This window comes from Barbus barbus (assembly GCF_936440315.1).
Source record: "Barbus barbus genome assembly, chromosome: 14".
Taxonomy (NCBI): domain Eukaryota; kingdom Metazoa; phylum Chordata; class Actinopteri; order Cypriniformes; family Cyprinidae; genus Barbus; species Barbus barbus.
In genome coordinates, this window is record NC_136742.1 from 6,115,637 (window position 1) to 6,135,827 (window position 20,191).

General features: G+C 37.5%; 1 protein-coding gene across 1 annotated transcript in view; it reads right to left on the bottom strand.

Annotated features, from left to right (window-relative positions):
• The window catches only part of LOC306880252 (neurexin-3b), a gene marked incomplete at its 5' end in the record, with an annotated part of 335,517 nt that overhangs the window by 177,758 nt on the left and 137,568 nt on the right, over nt 1–20,191 (bottom strand). The window contains 7 exons of the mRNA XM_079433664.1: nt 6,171–6,290; nt 7,908–7,934; nt 8,435–8,608; nt 8,805–8,995; nt 12,231–12,612; nt 12,729–12,848; nt 17,497–17,523. Coding sequence (XP_079289790.1) covers nt 6,171–6,290; nt 7,908–7,934; nt 8,435–8,608; nt 8,805–8,995; nt 12,231–12,612; nt 12,729–12,848; nt 17,497–17,523 — 1,041 coding nt within the window. The remainder of the gene's footprint in view (nt 1–6,170; nt 6,291–7,907; nt 7,935–8,434; nt 8,609–8,804; nt 8,996–12,230; nt 12,613–12,728; nt 12,849–17,496; nt 17,524–20,191) is intronic.

The window sequence follows — 20,191 nt, forward strand, 5'->3', positions numbered from 1 at the left end:
TACTAAGTCAAGTTTTGCGAAGGGGTCAAATACTTATTTTTACTCATTAAAATGCAAATCAATTTCTAACTTTTTTTAAAATGCGTTTTTCTTTTTTTTCTTGTTGTTCTGTCTCTCACTGTTCAAATAAACCTACCATTAAAATTATAGACTGATTGTTTCTTTGTCAGTGGGCAAACGTACAAAAATATTTATAAATCTTTATTTTTCAACGTTATTTTTGTCCTCTTTACAGATGTGGTCGCTATGAATGTTGTATGGGAAGGGCTTTAAGAATATTCTTCAAAATGTTCTACTTTTGTGTGTCACTGTAAAAATATTTCACTAACATGTCTCTGAGTAAATAATGAAATAATATATATTTTCTGCTGGTCTATTCCTAAACCCTTTACCTATCATATTGCTGGCAAATGAAAAGACATTTGGCATTACAGGTAAGAATATTCCTTCCCTTCAATGATCAGCAGTGAGTCTTTTTTGCACCTTGTTGCACAATCCACCTGAAACATTTTGTTTTAATAGAGACATCTACGATCTCGCTAGCTTGTGCGTGGGTGTAATAGCATCTGTTTGATGGGGTAACGCTGCTCTCCCTAGAGCCCCAACAAGAAGCCTCACTCGCCACAAAGTGCTACGCTATCTGTCATTTAGCATCAAAGCACAAGAGCTTCTTCTTGCACCATGAAAGCAGTGCCTTTCAGACATAATATTGCATTTCCTTGTGGCTAAATGAGGCCCTGTTTTTCATAGCAATGTGGTGAGAAGGATCTCTTCCTGAAACAGCCACAAAAAGCAGAATCTCCTGACTGAAGTAAGCTGGCATGTCTTCCTCTCCATCTGTGACTGACACTGAACTAGAACTGGATCCCAGGGAACAGGGGCACATTAACACCTGTTTGCCTTCACCCGCATTCCACTGTCGTATTTTATGTAGGAGCCTGATGCATTATTCATGTGCTGGAGGGAGAGGCGGGGCTCCTCAGTTACATATGCTGGGAGTTATAAATGTCCAGCCATAAAAATGTGTTGCCCTTATTTCACTTGAGACACATAAGAGAGAGAGGGCCTTGGGTAGCTCTTTCAGGGGCATTTCTCACCCACAGCTCAATCATGAATAATGAGGTGTTGGACATCTCCATCAGACCTTAGTGCAACAGCAGATGCTGAGTCTAAAGTTAAATGAGTCTGGGGAGCATAGCTCAAACCATCACAGCATCTACAAGATGAAATACATCACTTTGTTGAAGCTTGCTGGCAGGGTAAGATTACCGACTGGGCCCTGGGGCCCTAGACTTCCAGGGACCCCAAATGGCGAGACACTCCCTGTCCAATTTGCTTCATGTATCTGCACTAGACCCCAATTTGTAATGAAGAGCTTTAATCTAAAAGTGCCAACCACATCTGGAAGAGCACTCCTATTGTTCTTTATGATGACATCAGATGACCCTCTCTTGAAAACAGGAAGCACCCCATCCTACTACAGGGATACTCCATTTACTTCCCCTCATGCTATCCCAGATGCATTTATTCACAACATCAAAAATACAGCAGTATATTTCATTGTACACATGGAGTACTTTTTATCCCTGTGTTCACCAAACCCATCTTGAGTGTTTGCTGCTAAAAAGCTCATTTTTTTAGTTTCATCTGACCATAGAAGCCAGTCCCATTTGAAGTTCAAGTCTGATAACTGAATATGCTGGAGTTTGTTTTTGGATGAGCTAGGATAATTTTTCTTGAAACCCTCCCAAACAACATGTGGTGATGTAGGTGCTGTTTGACAATTTTTTTTTAAAGGTTTTCTGACCCCGAGACTCAACTATTTTCGGCAATTCTCCAGCTGTGATCCTTGGAGAGTCTTAAGCCACTCAAACTCCTCCTCACCGTGCATTAGGACAATATAGACACACGTCCTCTTCCAGGCAGTTTCGTCACATTTTATGTTGATTGGAAATTCTTAATTATTGCCCTGATGGTGGAAATGGGAATTTTCACTGGTCTAGCTCTTTTCTTAAAGCCTCTTCACTAATTTGTGAAGCTCAATTATCTTTTGCTGCACATCAGAAATATATTCTTTGGTTTTTCTCATTCTGATGGAAGATTAAGGGAATTTGGGCTTTGTTTTCCCTCCTATTTCTATTTCTGTGAAACAGGACGCCATGGCTGGATAATTTCATGTTCATAATCACCCTAGAGTGCTCAAAATTGTGAATATGAATGGGAATATACTTCAGAGATATTTTACTCATAAGGATTTCTACGGGTACAAATAATTGTGTCCAACGTGTATTTGAGAAAAACATTTATTTCATAATGAGATTTCCCCCCATTTTCAATTGTTTTAGTTCAATGAAAGGTAAGATTTTTGTGATTTCTTTTTTAAATAAAAGATCAAAAGGATTAATAATGCAAGTTTATTTTCAGAGCCTTCTTTGATCATATTTGCCAAGGGTACCAACAATTCTGACCACGAATGTAAGTGTGTTATGAAATTTGCACAAAACTCTTACGTCACAGTTCATAATGTGCTGACATCCTCCTTGAATGTTTGAACTCGCATTTGACAGTTGGCCGAAACTGATGATTTCTAATAAAAAAAAAAAAAAAGACATGAGTATTTTTCTCACACTCACCTACCATTTCCCTTCAGAAGAAATATTAAACTTAACCAGCTCTCCTGCTCTATGATGAGGGCACAATGAAAAATATTATTTTTGGTAATTATTATTACAAAAATGTTTTTTATATTAAAATCAATTCAACTTGATTTTAGTATAATAATGTTGAAATGTGGTTCATGGACAGGTTTGTACTGTAGGTATTGGGTGGGTTCCCATTTTATTTAAAACTGGATAAATCAGGTAAACACATGCTCGAGGACATTACTGAAGGAATCTCACAATCTTAAGTTGTGAGTTTATTATTGTGATATTTGATTTTGTGTAATAACCAGCACCAAAGCAAACAGCATTTTTCAAAAGAAATCGATCGAGCACATACTGACTGTCAGCAGGATTACAGCCTCACAATAAGATTCATTGCGAGGTCCAAACGATTACAAATGCCAACGTTAACTGATTCACTCCCCCTGTGTTTCTATGATTTGTTGCGAATGTGAGTGTGCGTGTGCAGAATGCCTCTCGAACCGCTTATAAACAATAGAGTGCGACCTCTGTGAGAGGAGGCGGGCAAATAACGGATAGAATGTGCTAATTCAATTATGCAAGTTGAATAATTGCCTCGGTCAGTGTTCTGGATTGAGCCTATAGCTCAAACGTCCTTGAGATAAATTAAAAGCCGGGATAATGACAAAGCTGGAAGGGGAGGAGTTCACTGTAGAACAAAACAATGAATCTAGCATTTCTCTTGCAATGAAATACCCTATTAGCAAATTTAGCTTATTTGCACACATGCTGTGGCTAAGCATGCAACTTTTGTTGCAGAATGCTGGAATACACAGAAGTATTGTGGTCTTCATAAATAAGTGTTGAGTTGGCTGAAGATGGTGCCCTGGAGGCTGAGGTGTCCATTGGAGCTTTAGCTGAGTGTTCTGTTGTGTTGCCTGGCTAGCGTGATGAATACGCTACCGTATTCACCTTCTTTTCTCTCCGACTTCAGAGTAACACAATAGAAGGATTATGAACACGGACAAAAAAAAAAAAACTGCAGAAAGCTTCTGGCTCGAACAACGCGCTTTAAAACCTGCAGCTGAAATCTAGGTTACGGACTGAGTCCACCATTTTTAACAGCACACACAATGTTCTCATTTTTGGTCTCTCTCACTCCCTCTGCCTGTCTGTCTACCTGATTAATTTAGGTTGTCTGTCTGTTGGACTGAGTCAGATTTGAGTTATTAAAGGCTGCTCCATGTTCTCTTTCTCTCACAAGCATGCAGGGGTAACTACACCCGCTAATTAGAATCACTCTCACGCAGGGTTACGATTTCTCTGGCCACAAACACCGCTGGTCTGTTCCGCTCTGGAGTGTGCCAGTTTTTGGCATTGTATGGTGTGCCATTGTGTTTCTGGATGTCAAACAGAGAAAAGACATCATGCCCACTTACAATTCGGACCGTTTATGTCGGAAGTGAGAGGACGAGCACGCTTGACGCGTAAGTGTGTTTGTGCATGTGTCTGTGTACATGTGTTTGGCAAAAGATGAAGACAGTGATGGAAATACAAGCAGAACTGATTGCATGCTCTGAGGATTGTGTTCCATTTTGATCATGTGGTGCATGCTAGTGTCGTCTTGACAGGCACACCACTGCCACCTAGAGGCTATGTTTGAAATAGCTTGCATACTATACCTTGTTCTGAAATACATAGCATGTAAACTGGCCACAGTAAACATATTTCTGCATGCATAAAATACAGATGACATGAAACTACATTTGCCACAATGTGCAGCATCCCAAAATGCAGACTGCACTGACTCTTAATGCAATGCACTTGATCTTCTATCCCCTGTGCCAAAAATTAGGAATAAAACATTACAGACCTAATTCACATTTTTGCCTTGAATCTGAAAATAACTTACTGTACTGGTTATTTTTGGGGTTTTTTCATGGCTAAAAGTAAAACTAAATTTTGTGAGATTCAGTAAGAAAAAAAAAAAAAAGATTTTTTAAAGTGCAGAATTTCAACAAACAATACTTTTCCATTGTTCCGGAACAAAAGAGCTTGATTATGCTTCATTAAGAATGGATAATTAAGGATTAATTAGTCAAGCTTAATTATGGATATGATAGACTTACGCATAAAAATACACACATTAAAACCTTGTCACCTTGAAAGAAAATGTTATACTGAATTATTTATTAATGAAAGAACAAACTTTTGGCTTATGAATGATCATTGCTTTAATATTACAAGACGACAAGGCTGTGGCACTTATTGTAACTGCCATGACCCTACACAGAATCGTCTTGCGAGCTCAAGAGCCCATTTGAGGGGTGAAATTGAATTTGCCTCTATGATTAGAAATGTCAGAGTGATGAAACGGCGTACAACTGCCGGAGGTTAAACATGGGAGACATCATTAAAGAAACAGACGCCAGCTTATTCTTCATTAATGGAGACAGAAAAAGAGAGGGAGAAATAAAAAAGAGGGAGAGTTAGAGGAGAAGGATTTCTACGTACGCTTTGCCATGTTTGAGAGGCTGCTGGGCTAATTTGACATTTGAACATTTACTGAACCTCATTACAACTGCTCACAGCTTATTAACCTTTCTGCTGACTGGATGGACCACACATTGCTCACTGTCATTCTACTATCATTCACTCACCCAAAACCACTCTTACAAAAAGAGGACATTTTCCAAATTCAGCATCCTTTGTTGTCACTGAGAGCAATATTTCTATTAGCCAGTCACAACCTTTCCTATAACCCCACCCCCAAAATTAGAAGGCAATGATTGGTTGTCTGTTCCAAGTGTTGCTCCAGGAACTGTAGCCAACAAAAATATTAACATATCGTACTTTGGAATCACGTTTGAATCACATTAAATGGTTCCTTATACATATAACAACACCAAAAAGCACTAAACCTTCAAAATGATTAATGGCACACAAAATCCAGAACCTGAAAACACTTTGCTATGGGTGCATCCAAAACAGAAGATATTCCAAATTTCATGTTTTACTGTAAAATACATCAACATACAGTATGAAAGAAAACTTCACTTGTGAATTCAAGTGTGCTTATTTTTTTCTAAGATTTCTGTCCTTATACCATTAACTTTAAATACTTCATTAGATCCCTTTTTAATTTTTAACCCATCATATTAATATTGTATATTATACTGTGGCTTGCATCTGCACAAAAAAGTTAACTTGACTGTGAATCAGAATGTGTTCTGTAACAGCAGGTTAGAAAAACTAAGGCACACAGAATTTACTATATCTAGCACATTAGTGATCTCATTTTAATATAATGTACAGTATGTGACAGTTTAACAAATGATTAATCGAAACAATTTTATAGATATTTTGATAATATCACAAATTATTTTGGCTACAATAATCATCAATAAAAAAACTCTATTTTGGATGCAGCCAATAATCAGACTTGTTCAAAGCATAGTCCGCGTTATTAGATTTCCTTAATGACAAAACACCAAAAATCAACTTGATATTACAATCAGCAAAATAAAGTGTAACTGGGTCACTCACGGTCATTGCACTGGGTGCCAGAGTAAGAGGTCATGGAGCAGTCGCAGGTAAAGTTCTCCCACTGCTGGATGCACACACCCATGTTGGCACAAGAATCCTCCTGGCATGTAGTGCTGGGCCCTGATGTGGAGGTGACAGGAACAGTATGAATCAATAATAATGACAGATTTCAGCAGGAATCTCTGTCACAGGCAGCACAGCAATACTAGCATGCATGCAAGGTCATTCACGGGTCAGCAGCAACGCTCTGTAAACAGATTCATGATGCATTCATCCTGAATACTGAACAACACTGTAGTAGTAGGACATTCAGACAAAAAGCAAAAAAAAAAAACATTTTCTTATTCAGTATGTTGGTCTTGTTTCTCCAGTAACATCATTTAAACAGGTTTTCATTTAATGTTGTGTTATATATTTTATTTCAGCATGTTATGATGATACAAATATTGTTGACTAAGGTGAAATGAAAACTACAAAATATTGTCTAAATTTCTACTTTAAAATTGCAAAAATGACATTCTCATCCAAAAATTCTCCCTAGGCTTCCTAGCTCAGAAATGACTCCACTTTAACTTTGTGATACAATGTGTGTTATAATGACTGACAATACAGCACTGGAATGTCTGGCAGTTATCAGTAACAGAAAGTGACAGCAGCAATGTTCACTCCAGCCCACAGCTCTCATATTCTAATTTATCTCTTTCTCATGGCTCGTATCCACTCTAGTATAATGTATATATTTTACTGGAAAACAAGACAAAAAATATTGATTCAGAAAATATTTTTTTTTAGCAGTGAAGAATCTCTCTTTCGAGATACAAAAGCAGCCACGCTGAAAAAAAAAAAAAAAAATCTGTGAATAAACCATCTATACACATTTCATTTTTCTACACGTCATAATAGACAATTATTGAATCTTTAAGAGGGAATGCAAACAATTGTTTACAGTCTCTCCAAGATTCATTTAAACCATACTGACATGTCAATTTAAGCAGCTCAGATCATAAACAAAAGAAACCAAACTGACAGACATGCATTCAAAACAAGAGCAAAGCCCTGAGTGCGGATCTATGAAAGTCTCCACTGGCTGAAAGTGCTTATATTGAGTCAGGAAAGTAATGGAAGAATTCTTTCTTTTCTTTTGCTGGTTCCCGCCTCTAATGATTCCCCAACTGAACCACTCTTGGATGCTCTCAACACAATATAAATGAGTAATTGCCAAAACATCCATTAAAATGCTTCAGTAGGGGAGAGAATTGTGGCCAATTGCTAGAGAACAGCGGGACACTAGACAATGTCTCGATTTTGATGTGCCTTCAGTGGAAAGCTTTGAGCTGGAATGTTCTTTAAGTAGGATATTTATAGGGATTGGATTTAATCTTAGTTCCCCTCAGCTACTGCACATGTCAGCTCTGGCCTAATTGAGAAGTTATGTACAAAACAAAATACTTCAACATTCTATACTAGACAGATAGATAGATAGATAGATAGATAGATAGATAGATAGATAGATAGATAGATAGATAGATAGATAGATAGATAGATAGATAGATAGATGTGTTGATTAAATGTATTTACCATTAATACATGTTTTAAAAAGTGTTTAGTTGTTTTAGTAGTTGTTTTACTAGAGGAACAATAATGTAAAAAGTTAATTGCAACTTTCAGCCAGGTGTGCGCGTGTGTGCGTGTGTGTGTGTGTGTGTGTGTATGAGGTGAAAAGGTTGAACCCTCTACCTTGCAGGTCAGCTTTGGTGAAACCAACTTTGTTAGCAGGAAATTTTGGAAAGAATTGGATAATAAAATAGAGACTGGTTAGTGGAGGGAACGTCAGTCAAGAGAGTGGAAAATGTGTGTGTCAAGAATAATGAGAGAGTAACTTTTAGTAAGGCAAGGATAATGATGAGATGAGATGATTACCTCATTCAAATCACACACACACACACACACACACACACACACAAAAAAGAAAATAATTTGGGTCTATAAGGCATGTGATTGGTAACAGTTAAAAATGGAATGCTGTTAACAGGCCCTTGGTCAAGGCGCCATCTAGTGGTTATAGCGGCTCTCATTTCATCAAAACAACAGAGAATACCCAGAATTCCAGTGAGGCACAAAAATACAACTAAAATATAAGTAAAAGTAAAAGATTAGAGAGAGAAATAGGTGCAGAGGTTAAATAAGGTTTGAATTTAATGGTTAACAGCAATGTGTCAGGGATTGACCGACACTTAGATTGAGTTGTAGTGAATGGCGTATACCTTCACAGCCACGTTCGATCTGCCCAGTGCGGAACAGAGCATCATTGATGAGGTCAGGCAGGCGGCCGTTGAGATCCATGGAAGCTAGGCAGCCCTGGAAACCCTCACTAGACACCACCAGCTTTGGCAGATTTTGGTACATGTTGGGTCCCAAACCGCCTACAAACAGATCACCTTCAAAGAGTAGGAAAAAAATATATATATATATATAACTGAAATTTTCTTCTTACATTGGCATATGTATAATGAGGTTTATGTGCTCAGTATTCAAAAAATCCTGTTAAAAAAAAATTTACCAATCTTTTTTTAGAAATGTCAAACGTAAAATAAAAAATGTCACCAAAAGGTTAAGCGAATCTGTACGGCTGACCTTTCAGGTCCAGATTTTTTGCTCCGTTGACCACCTGGCTGACAGACTTGGCATCCACCTTTAGCATGTGTGTGTTGCTGGCGTCTCGAGTGATCACCACATTGTGCCACTGGTTGTCGTTAAGAGGACTGTCGCTGTTTCCCTTCAGAAGACTCGGTCCATTTCCCAGGTCAAACACATAGTGAATATACCTGACAAACACACATACACACTGAGTTCAAATGTGTCCATGTCCCAAATCCATTCAAGTGCACTTCAGTGTAGAACACTCAGCCAAAGTACATACTGAAGCAAACTAGGCTGATCAGCTGAGAGGCTCTCTATTAGATGACAATAAGAGTGGACACTCGTTTTAAAGAGTAAAAAGGTTTATGTCCTGCTGGAGGGTAGACCACAGGCCAAGTGGATCATTCTGTTTGGATGGACTAGACTAACCATGCTTCTACATTCACCAGTGAGCTCCCAGTAGTTGGTTTACATGTTTGTTTGTTTTTCATTACTAAGCATACAATGCTAAAATCATCTGAATATTTGCTAGGGGTAAATGTTCTGTTGTGGGAGAATTGTGTCAGCCTTACAGTGTCTTACACTGAAGAAAACAGAGTGAAATATTTAGCAGGAAATAATGGAGGATGGGACGGCATCTGGATTTGACTGAATAATTTAGGCTACGATCAGTATTATTCGATTTTACTGGGTCAACATCATTTTTCTTCTGCCTGCACAGTCCTGGGCCAGGTTTCCCGATAACAATTGCTCTTAAGAGCATTTTATATGAGTCATTTTATGAAAGTCCATTATTGTTTCACGTGCGTTTCCCATAAATGCACTTAACACAATAGCACATAGCCGTGCTTTAAGTGCTCAATTTATAGAATGGCTCGTAATTGTAGTACACGCTCGTTTATTTGAAATGTTAACCTAATGCTGCGTTCCAGACAGTTTGGATATAATATAATTTAGTTATAAATTTAACATTAATATACTATGTATAATAATGTATATTATTGTATATAAAATGTGTAGAGACGTTATTTCCGGGTCCAATACATGACTGGTTTTTGTGCATGTCAGCAAGCCATTGACAGATTTTTTTTTTATAGTTTACCCCTATTTTTCCCAGTCTTTAAAGCATATTTCCTACAATTCTTATTTTATTCTTTTTTTTGTTCAGTCATTTAATTTAGATTTGCATTTGTATTTATATATATACACACACACACACACACACACGCACAGTATATATACTGTATATATATGGAAGAATTGTATGTATGTATGTATGTATATATATATATTTATATATATATATATATATATATATATGTGTGTGTGTGTGTGTGTGTGTGTGTGTGTGTGCAATCAAAAGCTTTAATTATAATCTGTAATCTGCTGATTTTCCTACAGGTGACCTCATAACTCTGTCTTCTTAAGATTTACGTAGGGTTTAATGATTAGCACTCGTAGATTTACGATGATTTTCAAGTGCCACTTAAGTTACGATGCTTTTGAGAAACAGACCGTAATATTAAGATCAGTCGTACGATCATTTTTAAGAAATTCTTAGGCTTACGATGCTTTTGGGAAACACAGCCCTGGTTACATCAGCAAAAACGTTGTGTCACCGTCCCGTATACGGGACACCTAACTTTACTTCATTATATTACCATTAAATCCTAATCTAATCATGACAAACTATATATCATTGGAAAGGTCATAGATAATAATAAGGTAATAGATTAATTTATGACAAGAGCGCACCTCAAAACATATACACCATAATAGGAGCTCTGACCTTTGACACAAAAATTCTATTCGTTTCCTTTTTTTCCTATCACATGTTTTAGTAATCATCATATATTATATATCATTTGAAAGCTTAACATCTCAAAATTCATCCTGTGAAAACCGTTTTGAAATCGGATATTGCGTCACCATAGAAATGGTACTTTAAAATCTTTTAGCGGGCTCCTCCCCCTTAGTGGTGACTAAATGTATTACGGTCTTATAGAATCAAAACTTTTTATAATCTTGACAAAATACATATCATCGGAAAGGTCTGAGTCTCAAGATTCCATATTTGGTGGTTATTTTGTGATAGGAGTAAGAGTGAGAGAGAAATTGATCCATTTGTTACAGAAAAGTGCATAAAAAAACTTCAATGGGGTTTGAATGGCACCCGGTGGCTGTTTGTGGTATAACGCCTAAACAAAATTGCATAGTAACCTCAATTTTTTTTATATCAACTTCAAATTTGGAACACAACATATTTAGACATATGGCTTTAATTTTATGCCAAATTTGGATTAAAATATATTTTGTAAAATATTTATTTTATATAATATATAATAATAATAGTATCGTACATGTTATTTACAGTAAATTTAAACTTGTATAACTTTTTTTTACTTCTTTCGTTTTTTGAAATTATTTCACTTCTGCAATAATCTGCTGATTGTCTTCTTTAAAAGGAGACCAATCTTAGGTCTGTATTAAAAAGCATTCATGATTACAATTTAACATTAAATAGTGCACTTTCAAAAAGTTTTCAAAAAGGGGGGGTGACAGTTAAGGGGTTAAGAAGAATAAATAGTTAATATATTTTAATAAAGATTATTTTAAAAAATCAAAGGTATTTTTCTGCAGAATGTGTGCTGATGATTTGTGCACAATTGGACCAGACACATAAGGTAAAATATGTACATGATTTTAAACATTTCACTTCATGATTCTCTGCACATAGGTTGCATTTTATACCTACCATTATAACTTATGTGGTAATCAGTAATAGATCAATTACCGCTGAAGATAATAGATAATAAAAGTTTCTGTCACTTACTGTAATTTCTTGGTAATCAACGTTAATTTCGGTAATCATAAATAACATTAATAATGAAAATACAGCGAAAACGTCTGAAATTCAATTTCAGACTTTTCTTTCATAACATCTTATAAGTCTTGAGGAGGCTCAGGAGACTAAGAGTGATGTTGGTCAAACGTTTTTAAATCTATGTTTTAAATTAGTGCCTGTTCTGGTAACTCTCTAATACTCAAAAAGACAATCACTAGTCACCACCTGCTGGTGTGAACGAATCTGTTTGGTGGACAGATTTAAAAGATTTGTGTCACTAGGGTAAAACAAAAATACCTGCTGTTCCTCCCAATGATGTAACGATTAAAGCAAGACTCACTGAATGAATCAATCTGGGGTGTGTAGTAGTTTGGTAATCTTGAAAATGAACATATTTTTAGCAACTTTACCAAAGCACGTCTCGGCCTAACTGAAATTGACTTCCAGCACCCCAGAGTGAATTCTTTATGGGACCGACTCTCAACCTTTCCTATCAAACTCAGTAAAATGGCTATTTGGTAAAAACTGGATTCTCTGGAAACTTTGCTGACTTGGAGCCCTATACTTCCACTCACCCTTTGACAAGCTCCACGGCAATAAAATCATTCCCATCTCCACTGTTGAAGAGAATGAAGCCATCACCCAAAGTAGTTTTGAACTGAAAGAAGAGGTGCATGGTGCTGTAAGCCTGGAGTGTAGCAAGACCCAGATAGCTTCCTTTGGTCTTGAAGGTAACTGGATCGGCCACAATGGAGCGCATGCCAAAACGAGCATTGAGCTCGCAGAATTCGATGTCCCCGTTCTTGCACATGTCAATATAGAGGAGGCCGTTGAACTTCAGGCCTTGCAGGTGACCGATGAAGTTGGATGGAGCCGTGGAGGCAAAGCGCCGTTCTGTCAAGATTCCGGTCTCGATGTTACTGAACTCCAGTCGTGTGTGGTCACCATTCATCTGACCTGTGAAAGAAGAGTAGGAGGTCTTGGTAAAGTGATTATTAAGTGTTGGATTTATGCATTACATGGGGACAGCCACTGAAAAGCTGTTCTGAAAATATTAAATACTGCATTCGTACCTTCAGCTACATCATCATCCACCATGAGTTTGAGGTTTTTACCACGCCGCATCACTTTCACTGAGTGCCAGTCATTGTCGTTCATTTTCTGGCCAGCGTACAATGTCTCTGGTCCTTTACCTGAGAATGATGTGTGTCAGTTAGTGTTTACACACTAGCACTGCAAATCAAATTTCTGTCTTCTAAACATTTTGAATAAATCATATCATGTGTATTTAAATGATCAAACTTCTGTCATTCAAATGATAGATCACAGAAATATTTTTACATATTTTATTTGCAGTACATCAATAGTTCCAAGGAAAATCAACATTTGTTTTTACTCAGAAAAGTCCAAGACATGAAATAGAAACTAAGGTTTGGCTGAGCTATGTGTTGAATTCTGTAGCTTATTCATATAGCGCAGAAATGGCAAGTATACTAATATGCTAGTAATCCGTTCCAAACATAGCCGTGGACATTTGATTTTTTTCAAGGGCGCATTGTAATAGAAATACATAGTCTGCAATAACAGAAGAACTGGTTGAGAGCACTGATTGTTGTACTGATTTACTGGCGCTATTAACAAAAGCTGCTCAAATATATTGAGTATTTAAACTTCAAATTATTGCACAAGGCAAAGTGCCTCTCTTAAAAGCATTGTAGAAATGAATTGGTTAATCAGCACTAAATTACCACTTTCTTTTCAGCCATTCTGCTGTTAATTGAAGTACATGCTTAATAAACAAAAACCTTTAATTGACTCCAACAAGCTACAGAGATCTAAATGACCTGACCTGTGTGTTTATACACATCTAGACAAGCAAGAGATTTTAGAGTTTTCATAGTTCAAAATGGTGATGTATTAGACCACATTAAGACAGCCAATTACTTTACTATTATTGAAAGTCCCATCTGAATTTTATTATTAATTTGCCTTTTTCCTCATTATTTACAAATTATATTTTTCTCCCTTCATTTATTGATAAGAGTGGCAGCCATAGAACTGGTCTGTGTGTGTCTGTGTGCCTGGTATTCACTACGTTATAGGGACCAATTGTCCCCACAAGGATAGTAATACCAGTAAACTTTGACCTTATGGGGACATTTTTTAGGTCCTCATGGGTAAACAAGCTTATAAATTATACAGAATGAAGTTTTTTGAAAATATAAAAATGAGGGGTAGATTTAGGTGTAGGGTTGGTGTAGGGCGATAGAAAATACAGTTTGTACAGTCAAAAAACCATTACGCCTATGGTATGTCCCCATAAAACATGGAAACATAACGTGTGTGTGTGTTTTGCTTTCATTTTAATCAACAAATCAATCACGAAAAAAATAGGTATCTCTGATCAATTCGTGATATTAACAAACAACTACAACTTTTGCCTCAATAAATACATAATTTCCTGCTTATTAATAGTAAAATAGTTTAGGTTTAGTTTAGGTATTGGTAGGATTAGGGATGTAGAATATGGTCATGCTGAATATGTGCTTTATAAGTACTAATAAACAGAAAATATGTTAATAATACAGTGAGGGGAAAAAATATTTGATCCCCTGCTGATTTTGTACATTTTCCCACTGACAAAGAAATGACCAGTCTATTATTTTAATGGTAGGTTTATTTGAACAGTGAGAGACAGAATAACAACAAAAAATCCAGAAAAAACGCATTTCAACAAAAGATATAAATTGATTTGCATTTTAATGAGTGAAATAAGTATTTGACCCCTTCGCAAAACATGACTTAGTACTTGGTGGCAAAACCCTTGTTGGCAATCACAGAGGTCAGACGTTTCTAGAAGTTGGCCACCAGGTTTGCACACATCTCAGGAGGGATTTTGTCCCACTCATCTTTGCAGATCCTCTCAAAGTCATTAAGGTTTCGAGGCTGACGTTTGGCAACTCGAACCTTCAACTCCCTCCACAGATTTTCTATGGGATTAAGGTCTGGAGACTGGCTAGGCCACTCCATGACCTTAATGTGCTTCTTCTTGAGCCACTCCTTTGTTGCCTTGGCCGTGTGTTTTCGGTCATTGTCATGTTGGAATACCCATCCACAACCCATTTTCAATGCCCTGTCTGGCTTCAGTGCCCTGGCCCTGATGGTACATGGCCCTGTCCATCGTCCCTTTGATGCGGTGCAGTTGTCCTGTCCCCTTAGCAGAAAAACACCCCCAAAGCATAATGTCTCCACCTCCATGTTTGACGGTGGGGATTGTGTTCTTGGGGTCATATTCATTCCTCCTCCTCCAAACACAGCGAGTTGAGTTGATGCCAAAGAGCTGGATTTTGGTCTCATCTGACCACAACACTTTCACCCAGTTCTCCTCTGAATCATTGGCAAACTTCAGATGGGCCTGTGCATGTGATTTCTTGAGATCATTGACAAGATCCTCCCGTGTAGTTCTGGGCTGATTCCTCACCGTTCTCATGATCATTGAAACTCCACAAGGTGAGAGCTTGCATGGACCCAGTCCGAGGGAGATTGACAGTTACTTTGTGTTTCTTCCATTTGCGAATAATCGCACCAACTCTTGTCACCTTCTCACCAAGCTGCTTGGCGATGGTCTTGTAGCTCATTCCAGCCTTGTGTAGGTCTACAGTCTTGTCCCTGACATCCTTGGACAGCTCTTTGGTCTTGGCCATGGTGGAGAGTTTGGAATCTGATTGATTGATTGCTTCTGTGGACAGGTGTCTTTTATACAGGTAACAATCTGAGATTAGGAGCACTCCTTACCTGTATAAAAGACACCTGGGAGCCAAAAATCTTGCTGATTGATAGGGGATCAAATATTTGACTCATTAAAATGCAAATCAATTTATAACTTTTTTGATATGCGTTTTTCTGGCTTTTTTTGTTGTTATTCTGTCTCTCACTGTACAAACAAACCTGCCATTAAAATTATAGACTGATCATTTCTTTGTCAGTGGGCAAATGTACAAAATCAGCAGGGGATCAAATAATTTTTCCCTCACTGTAGGCATGGTAATAATCAACTATTCAATAGTGAGAATTGGTCACTATACTGAAGTGTTACAGAATTATCCATGTATATAACCATGTAAAATGTAATGTAGTGTTAAGTTTCATTACTACGGAGTTAACAGCAGACAGCCCTTTATATACACAGGCTCAAAGTCTTGTGTTGTGGTCAGGTAAGAGGGTTCTAAATTATAATTGTCCTTTTTTAACTCTTCCATGTGTACTGTCAATTCAGTAGCTATTACAATTTCTCAGAGTCAACTTTCAGGTTTTAAAATCATTTTCCAGATGACTTCTGCAACAGCACATTAGACAGCATGGTCATGTGGTGCTACCTGTCACTTTTCTAACTGCTTATCAGTATCAGTCACTGTTGTTTGTAATTACTGGACGATGATGATGATGATGATTATTATTATTATTTAAATCAATTCACAGAGATTGCTAGGATGAGCACACAAGTGCCCTCTTGAGGAAGACAACTGTGATTCACAAAAAAGCATTCGAAAATTGTTTTAAAAACAGATATAACTTTAAAAATCTCTAATGAGGAAGGGTATGAGGAACAGGAGACTTAAGCAGATAGTAATACTTTACAAAATCTTTAAAACAGCATTATTTAAAAATGCTTAAATATTAACATTTAACAGCATGTAACATGCACTACAATCACAAGTTTGGACTTTATTAATTTATATTTCTCGTGTCCTTCAAAAAACCCTTTGATCTAAAGGCTTTGTCTTAAATTAAATGAAAACACTAAAACTGAAATGTAAAATTCAAAGAAAGTTGGAGCAATGAATGAAACATTTCGAGCACATATGAGAAGTCATTCAGTGCTGTTTAAAAGCATAATTGGATGCATCTCCTAGAGCTTGTTCAGAATAATGTTCAGACCTGTAATCTGGACAAACGGTGATGTCTTTGAATATAAAATATTTTTTTTATGTAATCCATATATATCTATATATAACATTTATAGCGATATATCAAATCTTAATGTGATTATCAAATCAAAGACTGTGATTTAATTCAATAAGAAGATTTAATTCACTAGCTGCTTCTCTCAAACTCCATGTCTGTTATGTGCAGTGAGTTTAATGTGCATTGGGGATATGTTTTTTGTGTATAGAAGTTTATATTATTTCACTAAGGTGTGAACATTTGAAAGAGAGGAATTCAAAACATAAATTTAGTATTGTAATTTTACTATTATAAATTATTAAGCCTACAATTATCAAATATTCTTTGAAGAAATGTATTGATTGTTTTACTGACATTTTTACTTTTTATTTTACAGTATAGTTATAATTTACATCACTAATATATTTATATCTTTATTTTTATACTTTAATAATAATAATAATTATTCTTATTTTATATGTGCAGCCATATACATTTGTTTTAAAGGAATAGTTCACCCCAAATTAAAAATGTTGTCATCATTTACTCATCCTCATGTTGTTCCAAACCTATATAAGTTTCTCTCTTATGCTGAACACCAAAGAAGATATTTTGAAGAACAGTGATTAACCAAACAGTTTTTGCTCCCCACATATTAAATAATATTAAGTTTGAGAACCCCTTATGTAAACCATTGAAACTAATCATTTAAAATGAGTAGAATGAGTCCAAATGTTTAACTGGTAGTATAGGTTAACAACACTGTTTAATAAATATGCTAAAATTGTTACCATTTGTGGGATTAGCTAATATCTGTGTTTCATCTCAAAATAAATAAATAAATAAATCCAACAGGGTAAGAAAAGAGAATGTAGAACAAACTGGGTAAAAACTTACTGGTGTTACAGTTTATCCTGCCACAGTCTAGATGGGGAAGAACAAGTGACAGATGAAATCGCGTCCTTCAAGGATACAGCTGCAGACATCCAACAACAGAAACACCACCTTCTGGGGATGAGCACATGGAGCAGCAGCCATTTCGGATCATTTCCAACAGCCGTTTAATCATTCCGGCCAGTATGTTTGATATAACTTATTTTGCCAATTATTATTTTTATCATTATTGAAACTACATGTAGACACAGCTATACTGTAAGTGTATCATTCTTAAGGCTAATTACACAATAATTCAAAATACTCTTGCTGTATATTTTTTTAATAATGTTTTTTTTTTTTTTTAGGATGTAGATTTATATAGTAGTAATCCATATAAAATAGCTGCCTGCTCTAAGCCGTAAGGATTCATCAACTCCGGTATTCTTTATTTTCATTTCTTTATTATTTTTTTTGTAAATAATCATCCAAATTATTTCGATACCCCACCAACTGAGAACTGCAGATTGTTATGACAATTAGAACTGTCATCCAGGTTGGAATCCATAAGGCCATTATTATCATGTGCCATCAACCGCAACAGAAAAGTGGGAGCAAACAGCTTCGGTCCAAAAAGCACCAGCACCACACAGACTTGTAGCATGTACTTTATAAAAAACAGACAGTCATATCAATTAAGACACATGAAATGAATACTGATATGTTCTGACTGTTATTTATGCTAAGTGCATGAATAGAAAATGACAAATGTTTACCATTGAAACGGCAACTAATATAAGAATTAGTAAATTTAAGTTATTATTGAATTTACTGAAATCATTATAATTTTTATGTTGCAACATATTTAAGATGTTGGTCATCTGGCCCTTTCTTGTGACATGGTGTGTATATTGGTGGATGGGATTAGAAATGTCTGTGTGTGTTTTGTGGGTGATGCTTTTGTCCACCAGCTGCAGGTGTGCTGGATGCTCTGGTCTCGGGCTGTTTGCTTACAGGGCCGCAGGCTAAAGGCCATTGAAGGGGTGAGTACCATCTTTGAACAAGGCATGATAAATGCCGTTAAGAGCGAGGGATGGGAATGGGTACATATTTTCCTGATAATGTGAAAAAAACTAAAAATGTTATACAGAAGATGCATAACTGATTGTTAAACCCATCTTACCATAGAAACAGAGCAGAAACAGGTACAGAAATATTATAACAAAGAGACAGTCCTGTTCATAGCATATAATTTTGGGCTGGGTGATATATTTAATAAAAGAAAGAAACAAAGAAAGAATCTATCTATCTATCTATCTATCTATCTATCTATCTATCTATCTATCTATCTATCTATCTGTCTGTCTGTCTGTCTGTCTGTCTGTCTGTCTGTCTGTCTGTCTGTCTGTCTGTCTGTCTGTCTGCCTGTCTGCCTGCCTGTCTGTCTGTCTGTCTGTCTGCCTGTCTGCCTGTCTGTCTGCCTGTCTGTCTGTCTGTCTGCCTGCCTGTCCGTCCGTCCGTCCGTCCGTCCGCCCGTCTGTCTGTGTGTCTGTCTGTCTGTCTGTCTGTCTGCCTGCCTGTCTGTCTGTCTGTCTGCCTGCCTGTCTGTCTGTCTGCCTGTCTGCCTGTCTGTCTGTCTGCCTGCCTGCCTGCCTGTCTGCCCGTCCGTCCGTCCGTCCGTCCGCCTGCCTGTCTGTCTGTCCGTCCGTCCGTCCGTCCGTCCGCCTGTCTGCCTGTCTGTCCGTCCGTCCGTCTGTCCGTCCGTCCGTCCGTCTGCCTGTCTGTCTGCCTGTCTGTCTGTCTGTCTGTCTGCCTGTCTGTCTGTATGCCTGCCTGTCCGTCCGTCCGTCCGTCCGTCCGTCCGTCCGTCCGTCCGCCTGTCTGTCTGCCTGTCTGTCTGTCTGCCTGCCTGTCTGTCTGTCCGTCCGTCCGTCCGTCCGCCCGCCCGTCTGCCTGTCCGTCCGTCCGTCCGCCCGCCCGTCTGCCTGTCCGTCCGTCCGTCCGCCTGTCTGTCTGCCTGTCCGTCCGTCCGTCCGTCCGTCCGTCCGTCCGCCTGCCTGTCTGCCTGTCCGTCCGTCCGTCCGCCTGTCCGTCCGTCCGTCCGTCCGTCCGCCTGCCTGTCTGCCTGTCCGTCCGTCTGCCTGTCTGTCTGCCTGTCTGTCTGTCTGCCTGCCTGCCTGTCTGCCTGCCTGTCTGCCTGTCTGCCTGTCTGTCTGTCTGCCTGTCTGTCTGTCTGTCTATCTATGCAGTTTCTGTTTGTGCCAGTTTGCATCCACTTTTTGTTGTATGACTGAGATATTATAATACAGTATCTTCTGTTATATAGACCTCAATAGCAAAAATGCTGATAGAGCTAAGCCTCTAAATTAATTGTCAATAATTTATTTATTTATTGTTTTGTTAATTGTTTAGTTAAAAAAAAGAAAGCAAAATAGAAGCATTTCTCAGACGTCTGAACCCTACTGTATGTAGGTAAATGTTGTTTATTACCAAGTATTGTTAGAATGGTGTAAAACTGTCTCTTGTTTTGATTTGTTTGTTTTGCAACTGGTGAAATCGCATTAAATGCAACTTGATTATTATTTACAAGATATACAAGAAAGAAACTAAGACTGACCAAAAGACAGAAAGACAGACAGACAGACAGACAGACAGACAGACAGACAGACAGACAGACAGACAGACAGATAGATAGATAGATAGATAGATAGATAGATAG